Source organism: Haliotis rufescens, unplaced genomic scaffold (genome assembly GCF_023055435.1).
Source record: "Haliotis rufescens isolate VD_foot unplaced genomic scaffold, xgHalRufe1.0.p SCAF_1, whole genome shotgun sequence".
NCBI classification, from domain to species: domain Eukaryota; kingdom Metazoa; phylum Mollusca; class Gastropoda; order Lepetellida; family Haliotidae; genus Haliotis; species Haliotis rufescens.
The window spans coordinates 11,967,960-11,987,436 of NW_025963779.1; the positions used below are offsets into that span (position 1 = coordinate 11,967,960).

The following is a 19,477-nucleotide window of genomic DNA, read 5'->3' on the forward strand; positions in this document are numbered from 1 at the left end:
CTTTTGCAGTTTAACATGGATACCCCACTTACAGACATTACACTGGCCCCGAGCCGTGAAGACTTTGTTTTATCGCTTTAACCCAGGGTAACAGCAAATATCTTTCAACGTCTTTTGGTATGACGCGGGCAGGGGATCGAACCCCCGACCTACCGCTCTCCTGGAGGACACCACTTCACCACGGAGGCTGTTGGGTACGCAAGAATTTATGATTATCACTGGGGTGTGAGACGTCAGCAGCGACAAGGGAAGCGCTGAAGACTGGTATTATTCACGAAAAGGGTGTGGTCTGATACGAATATATTACAAGCTTGTATTAAAAGATGGTCAAATTGATACGGTTTAAAAAGTTACACGGCTGAAAGTGACGTTTACACTCTGCGAACCATGCCACTTGGAAAGATGATTATGTATCCCGAAGTGGTAAAAGAATACCCGATATAGCGCTAGTATTTGCCCCGGCGACAAAGCACTTCCTGGTTCATGAAGGTGTACGACGGAGGGGGGTACCCAGCCCTATGGATTTGTAACTCGATCGCGGTGACAGGCGATAAGCTACACCTGTATTCACATCAGTAATCTCGCACGAGTTGCCCTACCTGAGCAGCGCAGTAAATAATGACCCAGTTTGATAATAACATTACGTCTTCAAAAGATGGCATGTGTTGTCTGACATGATCGGAACGCTAGTGAATTGATTTTGTACAGGTCACCTATCTACATCTGTGCTGTGTGGATTTTGTGATACATTACTGGACGACATATCTCCTGCATGGCGGTGTATGGACCCGTGAGGTAGGAAGTGCGAATCAGGTGGTGTAGATTGCCTCCAAATATCTGCGACACTCGCGCAGTTAGTGAGACACGTGTCTTGTCGATTACTTTTGAAATCAATATTTTAAATCACCCTGACTGATGGTTATCCAGGTTAGAAAGACAGACACAGTCAGTGTAGCTGGGACTTAGTCCGTCACACAGACCCAGAAACCAATGTATCCAATGCAGGCCATGCAAGTCTATAATAGTTGGCAAGTCTAGATTACTATTGTTTTTGGAAAATGAAGAGAGACTGGGCCTCTATTTGTTATATTGTATTAAGATAATTTAACGTTGTTTTCTGTAAAATATTTACGTTTCAGAGACTTGATTTTAGTCTTGCTGGGACTACGCGACGGGTCTTTTGTTAAAGGCGTACTCACGTCCCAGCTACCACTAAATATGCACTAATTTGACTCGCTCTAAACCATCAGCCGGATGTCACGAGCCGCTAAAGTTCATCCAAAAGAAGGTTTATGATGTCTCTATGTTCATGGGGAGTTGATAGGTTTTCTTACGGCCCGTGATCAAGCTGTAAACCTAACAACGAGACCGAAACATCATCTAATACAGAGAATGCCTGAACATATTTTATTTCATAATTAGAATGTACTTTTCACACCTACTCAAAGGCAAACGGCATTTATTGATACCTGACAATTATTATTATTATGATGATATGGACTACATTGCTTTACATATTGATCTCCTAGTCGTGTACACTGCCATTTCTAAACTAGTGTCCAAAAGAAACGATACCACCTGTTTGCAACGACATAAAAGAAAAACTAACCAATGCAGAAGTTTAGGATTGGTGTTATGCTTTTGAGAAATCCTTTCACAACATCTGTACAAAAATTTCATTTCAATAAAATCTGTACAACCAATATGACAAGCCTTTAAAGATGGGTGGGGTCGAAAAATGAACATTTCGTTAGAGCACTGATCACAGAAACAACGGGAAATGTCACACCACACGTCTCAAAGTCAAGTCAGTAGCGGGTATGTCCACCGTGAGCATCAATACATGCCTGAACACGCCTACGGACTGATGACGGCACACGGCGACGTCGGATTTGCCGATCGAGGTGGTCCCATAAGTGCTCGATGGGATTCATGTCCGGTGAACATGCGGGCCATGGCAAAACCTGTACGTTGGCGTTGGCAAGGAAGTTCTGTGTCAATCTTGCTGTGTGTGGCCTTGCATTGTCATGTTGGAAAAGGAGTCCACGAGGCTGTTGCTGAATAAAGGGCACCACAACAGGCCGTAGGATGTCATTAAGATAACGCTGTGCATTCAGGTTTCCACGAATTACGACAAGCATCGTTTTGACGTCACCACATATGCCACCCCAAACCATTAACCCTCCACCTCCAAACGGCCGGACCTGTTGGATACAGTTAGGCGCCAAACGTTCACCAAATCGTCGGTATACAAGCTGCCGTCCATCGTTTCTGAAGATGAGGAATCTACTCTCATCAGAGAACATAACACGTGCCCAGTCCCGCCGTTGCCAACGTCGAACTCGCCTGGCCCAGATCAGTCTGTTGTTCCGGTGTCGAGGCGTCAGGAGCGGTCCGCGGTAGGGATGACGTGGCCGGATACCATACTGCCGTAGTCTCCTGTAGACGGTCTGTCGACTGATCCTGTGTCCCAGTGCTGTAGCTGCCGTGGACGTCGCTGTTACGGTGCGGTTCCTCAGGTGTAATACCCGGATGTAACGATCTTCACGGGACGTGGTTACTCGTGGTCTTCCACTCCTGGGCCTGTCTGACGTCTGACCTGCCTGACGTAACCGCTGCATCAACCTGGTGATAGTGATGCGTGCGCAGCCCAACCTTCTGGCGACGTCGACGTGTGACGCTCCTTGTTGGACCATTCCAACGGCTCTCTCTCTCTCGATGGCTGTCAAACGTGGCATATCTTGTGTTCTTTTTGTTGCTGTGATATCAACGTGTCTGATCAGCCGTTTTATACAGTTTTTCTGCACGTGCAGAACATGCTAGAGAGGGAAATGTCACTTTCACGAAATTTACGTTTTTTTCCGGAAGTGATCACGTGTTCCCGGTATTTTTTATCGACTACGCTGTGTTTGGGATGTGCAATACGAATTGGCATGTTTTCATACTTGACAATTCACTTAGTAAAAAACAATTTTGAAAATAAGTTGGTATCGTTTCTTTTGGACACTAGTTTATTTTCATAAGAAATCTCTTCTAAAGGCGGAGTGCATTGCACGATTCCGACTATATCATAAGCATGTTTTTATGAATCACTATCAAATAGTGATAATACCAGCTATTCGCGAAAAGGTGAGCTTATCCTGCCCCACCGGCCTCTCTCTGACATCCTTAAAAGGGAACGAAAATAACTAGACATTTCACTTTTAAAACAACTATAGAAGACTAGGTGACTAGCGTGTGTTACCACAATTACCCGTTGCTCTTGAGTATACACATTACTGGCTGGCTGGCCTTGGCTCAAATAACTCTGTGGAGTACAATGTTTGTTGTGAACTGGACCGCCTCCGTGATGCAGTGGTAGAGTGTCCGCCCGGAGAGCGGAAGGTCCGGGCCGCGTCATACCAAAAGACGTTAAAAGATGGTACTTGTTGTTACCCTGTTTGGCGCTCGGCATTAAGGGGTTAAAACAAGGACTGGTCGGCTCGTAGTCAGTGTACTGTGTCTGAGTGGGGTATTCATGTTAAACTGCGGTATGGTATCTCAGTGAGCTAGCACTATAAATCGGCATCAGTCCGGACCAGTACAAGCAGCCACACACACACACACGTGCATGCATGTCGCTATATAAGTGCAATAATCTTCACCTCACCTCACCACCTTGTTGTGAACTGCCTAAACTATTGGAATATAACTTAGAGGTGATTATTCTTAGAATTATTTTCTTACTTGTTTGCTTCCAATCGCCACAGACCCGTGAAGATCCGGGGTAGAATAGGTCTTCTGCAACCCACCCTTACCATAAAAATCGACTATGCTTGTCGTAAGAGGCGACTAACGGGATCGGGTGGCAAGGCTCGCTGACTTGGTTGATGCATCGTATCCCAATTGCACGGATCGATTCTCATGATGTCAATCACTGGATTGTCTGGTCCAGACTCGATTATTTACATACCGCCGTCATATAGCTGGAATATTGCTGAGTGTGGCGTTAAACAACAAACAAACAAATCCTATCGCCACAAACCTTTTTTGACGGTTAATTTCAAACCAGGATTGGGTTGATAAAGCTCAATATAAAAACATCGTCTTAACATAGAATACGATTTAAATGAAACTATCTATTTTAGTAATATATTTGAGTGCTAAGACTATTTATATCTCAAACCGGCGTGGTAGGTAGCCTACTGGACAAAGGTTTTGCCCTTCATGCTGAAGACCCGAGTTCGAATCCCCAAATACACGATATGTGAATCCCTTTCTTGTTGTTCCCCAAAGGATTATAGCTACAAGCGACATAAAACTATACTGCGTGATTTAAATACGTGTCCGGTATTAGGGTTCTGCAATCGGTATGCAGCTTGTCGAGTACAAAGTCTAGAAATATCTTTAAATATAACTGACACAATCACTACATGAGACCCCTACATTCACTATTGCACAGCTTATCGATAGGGCCCCAAGCATGGGTGTTGAACTACTTCGCTATGCCATAAATATGAGGATAAGAGCCCAAGTCCAAGTTACTCGTGCCAGGACTAACATAAGTAGGTGTGAGGGGCCTGAAGCCTGAAGCAGCGGGTTTGTTATTCGATATTTCTTTATTCAGTGAGTGAGTTGGGTTTAACGCCGCTTTTAACAGTATTCCAGTTATATCGCGGCATGTCAGCTTAATGTGGGAGGAAAGCCCGAAGTGATGCAGGTCTCAGACGTTTACCACTTCGGTGAAACCCACGAGCACGGGTATGGTGCTGACAAACCTAGAAACATAATTGGGGCGAACCGGGATTCGAACCCACAATCAAAGGTTTCTGGCGTGCCCAAGGGACGCAACTCTGCACAGCGAATCGCGACGCCTTAGACGACTGGGCCACCCGTGCCCCCTCTTTATTCAGAAGCACTTAATAAATAAACAGCTTTTGGATGATGATGTAAGACGAACCTGCTGTCATATATTAAATGAGTTTCAGTGTATTTGACCACATTACTGTAGCTGTTTAATAATTATGCAGCCTTTGAATAACGAACCCGGTGCTGGCTTGTTTTTCGTTATTCAAAAGTACTGAATAACTAAACAGCTTTTGGATGATGATATAAGACGAACCTGTTGTCATATATTAAATAAGTTTCAGTGTATTTGACCACATTACTGTAGTTGTTTAATATACAGCCTTTGAATAACGAACCCATTGCTTACTTCAGGCCCCTGTAGTTGTGTGCCTAGAAAATCGATATCTTTGTATCACTTGAATCGTGCCGTTTCCTGTGACTTGTGTGTGCTTATATACTGTGATTATCTTATGGCAAAATGGATTACATTATTTGATTACATGAGTAAACAAAAAATGTGCCTGAAATAGGCGAAGGTCAAGAGATAGTCAAACATTGCATATGCATGGATGGAAAATTAAAAAAATGAGTTTGGAAATATGTTACTCTATAACGTAAGGCCATATCAGGAATGTTTTTGAAACGTTAAATTATTATGACTTTATTGTCTTTTTTGTATCAGCTAGACATACAACCTCGTGTTATAAATATCAGTAAACATCTAGTAGGCGTATAATGCTCCTAATCCATCATGTCTGAAGGCCATACGGCAAATAAATTCTACATTACTCTTCATTAGACGAATAATCCGTTGAAATGAAGACGAAGATACGTCGTGGTATTTGTGCTGTCTGCAGGGTGTTCCTGTCGATGTGTGGGCGTTGAGGCAGTAGGTGGTGTTTAGAGGCGTTACGTAGTAATACGTACTAGGCGATTCGAGTTATGCGGCGTCACAAAACGTTATTTGGTTTGAGTGATGTTACGAAGCGTTGACTTGAAACTTGTAAACCCTTTTCTTTCCCACTAGGTCACCTACCTCCTCCCTTTTGTCTTGAACACGTGAACAATTAACCTGCCTTTGCATGTGTTTGTGACGGTGCAACCTGTGGGGCAGAATACGCTTACATTTTCGCGAACATCTGGTATCATTACTATTTGATAGTGATTTATAAACATATGCTCATGATATAATCATCGACTCTGCTTCATGCAGAGACTTTTATTGGATATGGAAAGGGTTTTGTCGTTTTATTTTCTTTCTTGTTTAACGCCGCTCATAGCTGGAATACGGCTGTCTGTTAATAATTGAGTCTGGACCAGACAATACAGCGATTGAGCATGGATCTACACAATTGGGATACAATGACATGCATCAACCAATCAGCAAGCCTGCATAACCACCCGATCCCGTTAGTCTCCAACCCAACCAAAGGTTGCTGAAGATCAATTCTAAACCGGATCTTCATGGCTCTCTTGAACATGTCAAGCGCTGGTTAAAGATAAGAAAAGACATCTTGGTCAGAATAAGGTTCCTCGTATCCCATTTTTTCTTCCCGAGGCAAGGAGTTAACAGACTTAAATTTTCAATTTCCACACTTGCCGAACTAGGCTTGAATTTCGGATTTATGTTTTGGCTGGTCTATGTATAATCCAATCAAAATCACGTAATCGACACCTTGTTCCTAAACTGCCGTGCAGATTTCGGTCGATTACAAGATTTGCAAAGCATGTGTACCGTCAACTGAGCGTCGATTGCTATTTTCCGAACCTTTTCATATTTTTAATCATGATGCTCAAGTAATTCCAGTGCTGCACTTCGCGAGGTAAGAACCGTTTTTGAACAATATAAATCTTAAGTAAGGATAAGATTTATTGATGCACAACTTCTTTATTACAATTAGGAGCGACGTTCTAACACCGTTATCAAGCAAGAGTACATAACAGGCTTCTCCACCTCAGTGTAACTACATCTCATATACTGCTCTATTGTATAAACACTGCCTCCTACCTGTATATGTACTTGTCAACCATACTCTGTACATCACTTGCTTGATAACGGTAAATCTTATCCTTACTTAGTACTCTGACTTCTAAATGCCTCTCAAAGAAATATAATTCTTGATAATCCATCAGATCGTCTTGACTGGGCGCTGTCATTTCTTTTCAGCAAACGCAAGACTAGTAATATGATAGGTCAATAGGAGGCATAAAAGTGACATAACTCGTAATAGCGACTGGTGGCGCTACTATCAAGCCACGAAATTCCAGCCTAGTTTATAGCCTTTTTATAGTCAGTTAAATACATTGCCTCGGGAACATGTGTTGTCTTAGGAACAACTTATTAGGGAATGCTTGGCCACAGTGACAGCAGAGTATAGGGCTACTGTGGCGTGTGACCATCTGGGATTACCAAATCCCAGCTGTGACCTGATGAGATTGAAACGGTGATTATTTGGTCAGAATGGTTGAATAGTCTGGACAACCTGACAACACCAAATCTCAGCTGTGCGCTTTTTATTCATCCCGTCATCGTGTCCCACGTCATGGATCAATTATGACAAAATCAACCAATTACAACTAATGTTCTGCTTGCTCTTGGCTGATTTATCAGTTTGAAATAAAATCAGGCGTTATAACTATCATTAAACGTCTCAGGCCGTTGAGGTAGAGGATGTGGTCATGGTGGAGGTTGCGGTCGTGGTCATTGTGCTGGTTGTTGTCGTGGTCGAGGTTGTGGTCGTGGTCATGGTCGAGGTTGTGATGGTGGTCGTGGTCATGGTCGAGGTGATGGTCAAGGTTGAGGTCATGGTGGTGGTTGTGTTCATGGTCATGGTGGAGGTTGTGGTCGTGGTCGTGGTCGAGGTTGTGGTCGTGGTCATGGTGGAGGTTGTGGACATGGTGGAGGATGTGGTCTAGGTTGAGGTCGTGGTCGTGGTCGTGGTTGTGGTCGAGGTTGTGGTCGTGGTCATGGTCATGGTCGAGGTTGTGATGGTGGTCGAGGTTGCGGTCGTGGTCAAGGTTGTGGTTGTGGTCGTGGTCGTGGTCGTGGTCGTGGTCGTGGTTGAAGTTGTGGTCGTGGTCATGGTCGAGGTTGTGGTCGTGCTCGAGGTTGTGGTCGTGGATGATTTTGACGTGCGGTATAAAGTAAAAAATATAAAGTTGCATCCTCGGGCTACTATCAAGCAAGGATGAATAAATATAAAAACGTGCATGTCTATATAGTACTAATATGCTCTCATGGTATTTCTAACTGGGGCGTATAACTTTGTATTTAAAGTACTTCATTTTTAAATTTTAAAGCAGACACCATAATCAACGTTGAACTGTTAGGAAACAATCCGGCTGTAGTGGCTTCTACGATAAAAGTTATCTGCAGTATCTGAATCATGACAGAATAATGCATTCTTAATAGCAGGACCAATCAGTAAGCGAGCAATGTTCCGGGACGGACGTCACCCCAGTGAAAGACCACTCCAAACCAGAATCTCGTTTAACAAGAACACTAACTGCTTAATTGATAACAGTCTAGTCTTGCATTTCAGCCATGATCCGATAAGAATGATATACGTGAATACGCGTGTCCACAACTGACATTTTAAAGAGAGCCCATTTCAAGTCTAGACGTAAGAAAGAAATGTATGTAGTTGGGTAATCATTAACCGCTATATCAATATGACTTGCGAATTTAAACAATTCAGTCAAATAGAGTGACTTTTGGGGACTTGAATCAAACATAACTGGACCAATTTGGCTCGAATATAATCCCTCTTTTATAATGAATGTTTGAATCATCGATATTTATTACCAGCAATGTAAGCGGAATAGGTAATAACTGTGCCTTTCGGCTGACAGCTCTTCATGTGTATTCAAAGATGCGTCATCCTTGGAGTATCATCACTTGCTATTATGCAGTCTCAGCAGCAGTCGGTCGGTCAAAACCCGTGTAACTACACATAGCATTAGATATACGGTGAGGTGAGGTGAGGTGAAATGGGGTTAATGTCGCGTCCAAGATTACCTAGGTACATAATAGAGAATTTAGAATGATAATAGAATAATTTAGATATATATCTTTTTCAATCTATTTAAGCCAGAAGGGGAAAATTTCAGGGGGACGCTTTCAGTTCTTCTTTTTCGTTTGTTATTATATCCTTTGACCACCACAGCACAGATCCCCAACACACTTTACTAATCTCCTTGACAAAGAGGAATCCAATTCCTGGGATCCGGTTGTCCTTGTCGAGTCCTTCTCTTGCATGTCCTTTCGACTTGACAAGTGCAATATTCTTCACCTAAAACGTGGCAAGGCAGTAAAAGGTGGTTCGGTTGAATTACAAGGGGTGTGATTGATTGATAGTATTTTGGAAGATCAGGCCTACGCGTATTTGGGAAGGCAAGTTCGAGACAAACTTCTGAATGTCCACATTCAAGAAAAGCTTAGGACAGAGTAATTATAAATCTGGTTTATAACAAACTCTGGAGATCAGAGTTCAATGCTCGAAATGAGGTCAAAGCCACAAATACCCATGCTGTGCTTGTTTTTTCGTATTCCTTTGGAGTGGTTGATTGGACGAAACGTGATTTCCCGAGTCTTGGCAGCCACACAAGAAGGGTCATGTCTGATGATATAAGTCACCACACTCGTTCCAATCGCAATCGTTACATATGCAAATTTAATTCTGGAAATTGGGTTTTCATTAGTGTTGATTTATCGGATGTACTTCTGGCGATGTATGTTGAGACTCAAGGAATTACTCAGCTATTTGTAGGAGAGAATCTGATCTTTGATATTGATATGGCCGATGGCACTGTACTGCTGGACGGAACTGGTTGGATCAGCCAGGTGACGTCCTTTTACAAACCTCTCATCATGAGATCTAGAGTTGGTTCTTCTGAGGAGAAGCCACTATGTAAATATTGTACATAGATTGTGCAATAAATTTAAATATTGATCCCTAGCCCAATTTTATAATTTATTGTTCCGAATAGTCACATTTTATATGGTAACATGCTAGTTTTAAATCTATATATGTGATAGTCAAGTGATTTAACTGTCCTTTGTCGACAGATTTTATAGTCCATATTTATATATTATTCCTGTACAACTTGATTTAGTCACGATATGGCTGAAATACTGCCGACGTGACTATACATTTTAACTCACTCAATTTAAATATTGTTCACCTTGTCAGTGGGTGAATTATCTTGCCACAAACATCATGTCTTAAACAGCGTGATGACTCTTATAAGGTAAGACAAGACTTATCCCAAGGGAAATTCATTTTTCACAGATGATTAGCACTAAAACATGAAAAGAAAATATAAGACATTAAAACATGTAATAAGAAATAAGAGACTTACTATTATAACCACAGGTTAACATTATCGTCTTCGCCAGGCTTTTAGGGAGTCATGGAATAGAAAAAATTCAATGTCTTTTTGAATAGGCCCGTGGTCAGCCTTCCAAATATTTCCCTAATCACCCGATCTTGTCCTCTTTGTTAAAGACAGTGAGAGTGTTTGAAGTAATTGACGTATCCGCCACTTTGACAGTAACGTGATTGCAATATTCAGAAAAATCGGGAAAAGTATGCGGACCTCGCTTTTGACTCCCCTTTGTGTTTGGTGCTCTCAGTTTGGTCGCCCCGGGCTTCATGGCGCAGATTAGGTAGGTATCCGGGAGAGGGTGGCTTGTGAGTGCAATGATAGAGGTAGGGTATAGACGGGGACAGGTGTGGGATCATACTAGTAGTCAATTATTAATACCGTATTCGACGTAATAAGCGCCCAGGGCCCTCTTAAAATTAGAAATAGGGGGCTCTTATTAAAATATTATTTTGTCGAAAAAAAAAGAGTTTAAAGATAAATTCCGTGGTTTATGCTGACAGCCTGAAATGTTTATATACGGGAGATATATTTTTCTAGATTTTAATTGCCCAAAATTAAGGGTGCATATAACACACGAGTGCGTATTATACGCGAATAAATAAGTCTTGTGTACATTGATCAATCGGAAAGGGTGCTAATTGGGATTGTTCACGAGCCAATATATTAGCAAATATCGCCGTGGGCGCTTATTAGAGCGGGGCACTTATTACGTCGAATACGGTAATACAAATCATGTCTGAGCCTTTGTGAATATTCATGGCCCTGACTCATATATTTTTCCAGCTCACTGTAAGTGGCAGTGAAGCATGTTGCTAGAAAGCCCTGTTTTACCATGAACACATACACATGTTTGTATATTGTAATCTATAAATAATTTTGCATTTGTTACACCTTGGTAAATGAATTATAATCGTACAGGAAAAGGTGCAGCAGCATCAATCAATCCGGTGATTGTGTTCTTGACTGATGCCATGGCAACGAAGAAGATAAAGTGTCATTGTGCTTTATAGGTTACCCGTCTCATCAGGTCACCCTGCACGGTTTTGTTACCACGGCGTGTAGTCGCGCGAATCACAGCATTGTGCTCTCCTCGTCCACGTGAAAGGAGATATGTTTGCCTCATTCGTATGCGCATTAGTACCCATCAATGCAGGACGCCACATGATCGTATGTCAACAATTAGATTCGACATTTCTGTCACGAAGGTAGACAGAATAACACGTATGTCCTTTCGTCTGAATGTATTATTTTACAAAGACGCCTTCTCTTAAATTAAAAATGTTGGAAAAATCATCCAATTTGTATGCGTAATGTTCCAGCGAGAGATTATTTTAATATTTCAAATCTAAGTAATGGATTATAGCCCAATGGACGCATGGGACGCAATTTGCTATGCAGGTTTGCGTCCTTAAACCTTTTAAGGATTCCTCAAATTCCTACCCCCCTCCCCTCCCCACCTAACCCCACACGTCGTGATAAACAAAATACTAAAGAACGTCATCCACCGCATGTTTGATGGCTAAACAGAGTGGCACAGTGAAGCAGGTATTGTCATGATCATTTTGTATTGGTTCACAGATACCAGACATTCAGCCTCTTAACGTTTTCATAAAGATTCTAATGTTGGGGTCTGATCCAATTTTCCATTGTTTGTCCGGCAGTATGTACAACTCAAAGCGCAGTAAAATGAAACGCCCACAGTTGCCCTATAGTATGTTTCTTCACGTATAACCCAATACCAGCACATCAAATACCACTACATTAATGGAAAATTGTACCCTCGACATGAGACAGATCTGATACTATCAGTCAGTACATCGTGACACGGTGGTGGTGTAAGCTTACAGAGCTCTGTGGTGATGGGGTCTTGGCGTGTCTGTCTCCGATTGTCGGGGTTACATATTGTAATGTTTTACTGCAAGGGCGTCAGTTAGAAACTGGGGTATTCTCATTTATAAACGAAACATATGGAACGTGAAAGGTCCCGTGGATGCATTTGAAGAAAATTATTTTGTTTTTTTGTCAACACACCGCTTCTGTAAATTGTCACATCGGGAATATTTATTTTACATTTTCACTCATGTTAAACATAAGAATAATGATACTACTAATGATGATGTTGATGATGACACTACTACTACTACTACTACTACTACTACTACTACTACTACTACCTCGCGGCGACAAACGGGATCGGTTGGTCAGGCTCGCTGACTTTGTTGATGCATGTCATTGCGTGGATCGATGCTCATGATATCAATCACTGGCTTGTCTGGTCGAGACTTGATTATTAACAGGCCGCCGTCATATAGCTGGAATATTACTGAGTGCGACGTTAAACAACAAACAGCAACTACTACTGCCACTACTACTGCTACTGCTGCTACCACCACCACCACCACCACCACCACCACCACCACTACAACTACTACTGACTATATGTATATCAGTAAGATGTTGATGCAAATGAACCTGCACATACATATTATAAAAGTACCGCCTACCGGTTACATCATCGCCCCAGGGCCTCGTTCCTCAAAGCGATCTCAGCGCTACAGTGATCGTAAGCCTATGTAAAGTATGGGACTTACGATCACCTTAGCGCTACAATTGTTTTGAGGAACGGGGCCACATACTGACTGACAATTCACCATAATTCAAGGTACTGACAGAATGAATCTCAAACCTTCCTTTTATCATTTTCGGCATCAATATGGCTAGCAACGACGAACACTCGTTAACACTGAGGTCTAACAGTGTGTTATAGTTCACTGTTCGTATTAAAATTGTATTAAGTGTTATTTATGTAGCACAAACGCTTATGAGTTTTATTAATAACTGTATAAAATAAATTGAGAAATTTACAGAAATTCCAAAATCTTATACTGCAATCCTTAAAAATCCTTTTGAATAGTGTTTGTGGAAACAGCTTACCAGTGATTACAACACATCTGCTTCAATAGTTGCATACAGAAATCAAACTAGTGACGTACCCACACAGATACCCCATTTGCACTTGTAGCACAGGAAAACAATTATCTTACATACCAGATACAGACAGTCAAACAACTCACTAAACGGAGATATTTTTGAGTAAATATTTTTGACAGACAGACATGCGATTAGGAGAAAATGTTCATAATTGGGTTCTTTGATGAAGTATGACAGGTATTGATTCATGACATTTGAAGAGCAGTTGCAGCTCTAATGATAAAAAATCATATACATTAGAACGCCGTCATGTCGATCCTAGTTGTGTGGGCCTGATTAACCGGTTCATTATTATTTTGACCTCTGATAAAGTCGAATCGGACTATCGAATTTCGGTTGTCTCGATCTTATCTTGTAGTGCCAAATGAAAATGCTAGCAGACAATTGATCTGATACGACGAACTGAAAATATATGAACATTCCGATTTGTACTGTAATTTACTTTAGTTCACTAACGTCACCATTCCTTAAGTGAGTGAGTGAGTTTGTTTTTACGCCGCTTTTAGCAATATTCCAGCAATATCACGGCGGGGGACACTTGAAATGGGCTTCACACATTGTACCCATGTCGGGAATCGAACCCGGGTCTTCGGCGTGACGAGCGAACGCTTTAACCACTAGGCTACCCGACCGCCCCCCATTCCTAAAGTGTTATGATGTCTTTGATAATATGTGTGTGGGCGTGTTGAATGCTCGGATAAGACGAATGTTTTCTCAGATTATTTCGAGTTCGACACAAAGGTGTATGAAAAAATCACTGACATAATACTTGAGTCTACAGATGATTCCTCCTTATACGTTTGATGTCATGATAAAACTGCAGATATAACATGTGACTTTGTTATCGCGATCCATGTGTATCAGTTTGGTCAAATCATGAACGAAGGGTGTCTTTTATGTTCGGTGTATTTTGTTCTTACAACTTGCGTTGCAAATTTTTTTTTCAACCAATCACTGATTGTGAATACCACCATAATGAAAGTACACGTACTGTGTGTTTCGCTTGTGACAAGATGCTCCTCAGACAAGTATCTACTACAAACACTAATAGACCCGTGAAGATCCGGGGTAGAATAGGTCTTCGGCAACCCATGCTTGCCGTAAAATGCGACTATGCTTGTCGTAAGAGGCGACTAACGGGATCGGATGGTCAGACTTGCTGACTTGGTTGATGCATGTCATCGTATCCCAATTGCGTGGTTCGATGTTCATGATATCAATCACTGGATTGTCTGGTCCAGACTCGATTATTTACAGACCGCCGTCATACAGCTCGTTTATTGCTAAGTGCGGCGTAAAACAACAAACCAACCAACCAACAAACACTAATACCTGGTTGACATTTAAATAAAGTTCGTAAATGCATCGTCAATAAAGACTTAACGATTGGTTGAAGTATCGATGGATTGAAAGTGTCCATGATCAGACAGCAAAAAATCAATGACAAACACTCCGAAAATGTCCATGGTTGACATTTACACAAGCCATAGTTTCGATAAATGAAATGTGTTAAACAACAAACATACAAACCAACAAAAAATATGAGTAAAATATTATGTGGGTAAGCTCACTTCATCTGCGTTGTGTTTCTGTTAATTTACACTGAATGAAGCGTCGTACAATCCTTCCTATCTATTCAGTACAATCACTTTGTATAATGATGCCTTTCAGCACTGTCAGATAGTTCGGACGCCTCTTTCAGTGACGTCTACAAAATGCTGCCATCTCTCTCCTTTGGTAGAGACTTCCACAGTTATATTTGTTTCAGGAAAATAGTGAAAGACACAGGTAGTATACAGGATTTTAGGTCACTGATTCGAGAATGTTATTGGTATGGTGTTACGCCCGTGTGTTCAGTATATTGATACTGTAACTGTGAAACTGTGAAACTTGACTGTAGCGTTCCCACTAGTCCTGCGCCATGACTGTGGAATATATATATATATTTTCTTTTCTAAAAGCCTAGGTAAGTCTAGATCAAACTAAACCAAGTCTAGTTTCCTTCATTCCACAACAGAAGAGGGAAGGTTCTTTTGTAGAAAAAAATAAATTTATTTTAAAGAAATGTTCCCACTGAAATCACTGATATTAACAAATGTGAGGTTTAACGAATCAGTGCGCAGGGTTGACTGAGTAATGTCACTGTCTATTCATATACGCGTTCCCGGTAGCAACTGTCCTGAAAGAAGGCTTTCCGAATTAGCGGCGTCCAGTATAAAGAGGGTTTCTCTGTCTCCCTGTCACATGACACTCTGTTTGGATGAATGAAACATTCATGATAATATCAGGGATAGAGTGTACCGAACTGTATGGGTGCTCACATACAGTATCGGGTTTTTGTGTCGCTGAGGCGTGACAGAAACCTATGACAGAGGGTTCGAATCCCAGATTTGCCCTGAATATGTTTCTGGGTTTGTCAGCACCAAACCCGTGAGTTCACCAAAGTTGTAAACGTCTAAGACCTGCACTTCGGACTTTCCTTCCACTCCGAACTGACACGATGTATTATAACTGAAATACCGTTCTGCAGTACAGCGTTAAACTCACTCACTCACTCACTGAATTACTTTTTCGCGGAAACAAAGCATAACTGTTCAACTGGCAATCATTCAATCAAGTTATCATATAAATGTATTCAAAATTTACTTTGAATTTGAGCCAAATCGTATTTGCATTCTAAAATATTTTATGGAAACAATTATATGAAAATATTGTGGCGTTCTTTACAATAATTTAATGAATAGTGTTTAGCAATGTAAAGCTTAAAAGGAAATTATGGGTGGATGGTAACCACTGACATTTATACTCACTCAAAAAGTATAAAATTCAATAAATATGCATCTATTCTGTACCAGTGAACATCCGGGTTAGAATAGGTTTTCAGCAACCCATGCTTGTCATAGGATACGATTATCTTGACGTTAGAGGCGACTAACGGGATTGGGTGGTCAGGATCGCTGACTTTACTGATGCAATTGCGTAGATCGATGTTCATGGTGTCAATCACTGGATTGTCTGGTCCAGACTCGATTATTTACAGACCGCCGTCATATAGCAGGAATATTGCTGAGTGCGGCGTTAAACAACAACCAACCAACAAACCACTTTCAGTTCTTTTGCGTTTGTGATTAAAATTCCTTTCACCACCACAGCACAGATCCCCAACACACTTTACTTGACAAAGAGGAATCCAATTCCTAAGATCAGAGTGTTCTGTTTGACTCGATTATTTACAGACCACCGTCACATACTGGACTATTGCTGAGTGCGACGTTAAACAACAAACACAACTTTTATTCTGAAATAAATGCATCTTATAATACATATTCATATCAAAGACATCTCAAATTTAAGGTTTAAGGTCGTACCATTTTATTTGTTGGGAGCATGATACTCACACACAATGATTGTTTAGTACTTTCGTTTAACCGTAAAAAGCGCTTTCGGAATGCCACGGCTCGCTGAACATCAATGTCTACTGGCCGTGGGTATGCTGCATTAGATGACGCAAAACGAAGTTCCCAGACATTTTAATGTTCATCGAGACACACTATCATCTCTGTGGAGACATCTCTGTGGAGACATCTCTGTGGAGACCTTATCCATAGCAGTGCAATACTTTTGGCCGGTCGTCCACGAGTGATGTCACTTCAAGAAGACAATTATATTCGGTTGGTGCATACACGGTATTGATATCAAACTACTACATTAACAGTTTGGAGAAGTTGAGATCAATTAGTGGCAGAACCGCACACAACCGGTCGGGGAAGCACAACATCTGGCCCCGACGTACAGCAATACGCCAAAGTTTGTTTCCACGTCACTGTCAGGCACGCCCGGGGGCACGGGTGGCCCAGTCGTCTAAAGCGCCGCGATTCGCTGTGAAGAGTTGCGTCCCTTGGGTACGCCAGAAACCTATGATTGTGGGTTCGAATCCCGGTTCGCCCCGATTATGTTTCTAGGTTTGTCAGCACCATACCCGTGCTCGTGGGTTTCACCAAAGTCGTAAACGTCTGGGACCTGCATCACTTCGGGCTTTCCTCCCACATTAAGCTGACACGCCGTGATATAACTGGAATACTGTTAAAAGCGGCGTTAAACACAACTTACTCACTCACTCACTCAGGCACGCCCAGCTTGGTGTAGACATCATCTGAGGTTCGGGAGACAAGACTGGGACGGTATACTGTTTACAGATGAGTCCAGGTTTCTCATGTACAGCTCTGATGGTCGTGCAGCGGTCTACAGGCGACGCTAGCCTTTACAGGTCTTTAGCGACGCTTGCGTTACTCAACGTCGTCAGCAGATTTTGATGGTGGAAGTGTAATGGTATGGTATGGGTGGCATCCCAACTTATGAGAGAACACTACTCATCATTGTAAATGGAAATTTGAATGGCGTTCGCTGCCGGGACGAATTCGTTCGAGATCATGTTCTATCCTTTGTACAAATGTAGGGTCGTAACGTCACGTTGCGGCAGGATAATGTCCGCCCGCACGTTGCACGTGTTGTAAGACTTCTTGAGGCAGCATAACATTGCTGTACTGTCATAGCCGACTGTTTCACCAGACCTCTCCCCCATAGAACATGTCTGGGATGAGATAGAATAACGCCTACGACAGGACCAGAACCACCCGGTATTGCTAGCTCAGTTAGACCAGTCTTTGGTTGACATTTGGAACCACATCCCCCAGGCTGTTTTCCATCATCTAGTATCTTCGCCTTTATCACACCTGTTTTTGACATTGTTAATTGAGTTGTTACACCCCCCCCCCCCCCCCCCCCCCCCCTCTCCGACCTTTTCTATGGCGTGTAACTCTCTCAACTGTTATGGGTTTTGTAAATGAATTTGTATGATAAAAGATTGATGAGACACACGACCAAATATTATGTTGTTATTTTCAATAACATAACATTTACAACGCTTTATATGAAGCACCGCTACGTTTTTTCAGCAGTATGTATTTACGTGTAACGTTAACAATGAAATACTTCCTTATCAACAGGTAGTGTGACCAGTATGGCTGGGCCAATGGCAGCGCAGTGGGGTCAACAACCCACTGATAACCTTTCAACCCTAGTTGACCCCGACCTTAATGAAGTGATAGGCATCCTACATCAACGTTTTCAAAATCAACATATATACGTAAGTATCAAAATCAGATTGCTTCTTGTATTAATTACCTTGGTATGTACCATCAACCCTGAGAGGGGCTTATTCTCGTACAGTTTCAGTGAGTGAGTATGGTTTTCACCGCTTTAAACCATATTTCAAATACCGTATTCGACGTAATAAGCGCCCATGGTCCTCTCAAAATTAGAAATAGGGGGCTCTTATTAGAATATTATTTTGGTGAAAAAAACAGAGTTGAAAAATCGTAAATTTCGTGGTTTATGCTGACAGCCTGAAACGTTTACATACGACAGATATATTTTTCCAGAATTTAATTGCCCATAATTGAGGGTGCATACAACACGAGTGCGCATTATACATGAATAAAGATGTCTTGTATACATTGATCAATCGGAAGGGGTCCTAACTGGGATCGCGCACCGTGGGCACTTATTAGAGCGGAGCGCTTATTACGTCGAATACGGTATATCACGGCGGGGGAACACTGGAAAATGGGCTTCACACATTGTACCCATGTGGGGAATCGAAACCGCGGCCCAATACAGTTTCAGATGAAAGCTGGTGGTCGTAGAGATGGAATCACGGTATCATAAAGCCGTTCTTAAATTCCACATCCTTCGTTGGTACAAATCCGCCATATTTACGATTGATTTACTCCTTATTGTTGGTCTGTTTCACAAAACAGCAATACAACTGACGTATCTTGATACAAGCCTGCAATATAAACGAGGAAAGCTATTTTCATTCCTGAGGTAGTGATATTACGTCTACATCTACCGTCACAGTAATCGGGTTCACTCGGAGTATTCCGATGCTTACCTATACTTGGAGCAGCAATGGAGGAGTGATATCGCATGGTTTCACTGCAAACCGTGTAACGCCATATCCGCCGCATGTGTTTCGCGTAACGCGACCCTGTTTTTGAAGACAGCTTAATCTAGTAATTTCTAGAAGTTAGGTATACACAGAAAACTGAAACAATTTGAACGTTTCCCGACTCCCTGCCGTTAGTCTTGAATCACGATATAGTCACGTGTCCAAAACTGGTTCCAATATGGATTCCTGCCTTTGCTGGCCGAGGTCATTATGGACTTTAGACGAGCCGAGTGCCTTGTAGGTAATTTCATTCGTCAAATC

At 41.9% G+C, this 19,477-nt stretch overlaps 2 protein-coding genes across 4 annotated transcripts in view; one reads left to right on the forward strand and one right to left on the reverse strand.

Moving 5' to 3' along the window:
* The window catches only part of LOC124147931 (unconventional myosin-Ia-like), an 80,382-nt gene continuing 60,905 nt past the window's right edge, over positions 1-19,477 (forward strand). Inside the window, exons 1-2 of one of the 3 annotated variants that reach the window (XM_048384272.1) lie at positions 1-194; positions 18,213-18,352. In XM_048384272.1, the coding sequence (XP_048240229.1) occupies positions 18,227-18,352 (126 nt within the window). In that variant the 5' untranslated portion in view covers positions 1-194; positions 18,213-18,226. Of the gene's footprint in view, positions 195-246; positions 796-18,212; positions 18,353-19,477 lie in introns of those variants that run through there. The other 2 variants (XM_048384317.1, XM_048384228.1) reach the window with 2 other exon arrangements.
* LOC124146766 (histidine-rich glycoprotein-like) lies at positions 7,435-7,992 on the reverse strand. Its single transcript, XM_046517223.2, has one exon. It carries the CDS (start codon positions 7,990-7,992, stop codon positions 7,435-7,437), a length of 558 nt encoding a protein of 185 aa, XP_046373179.2.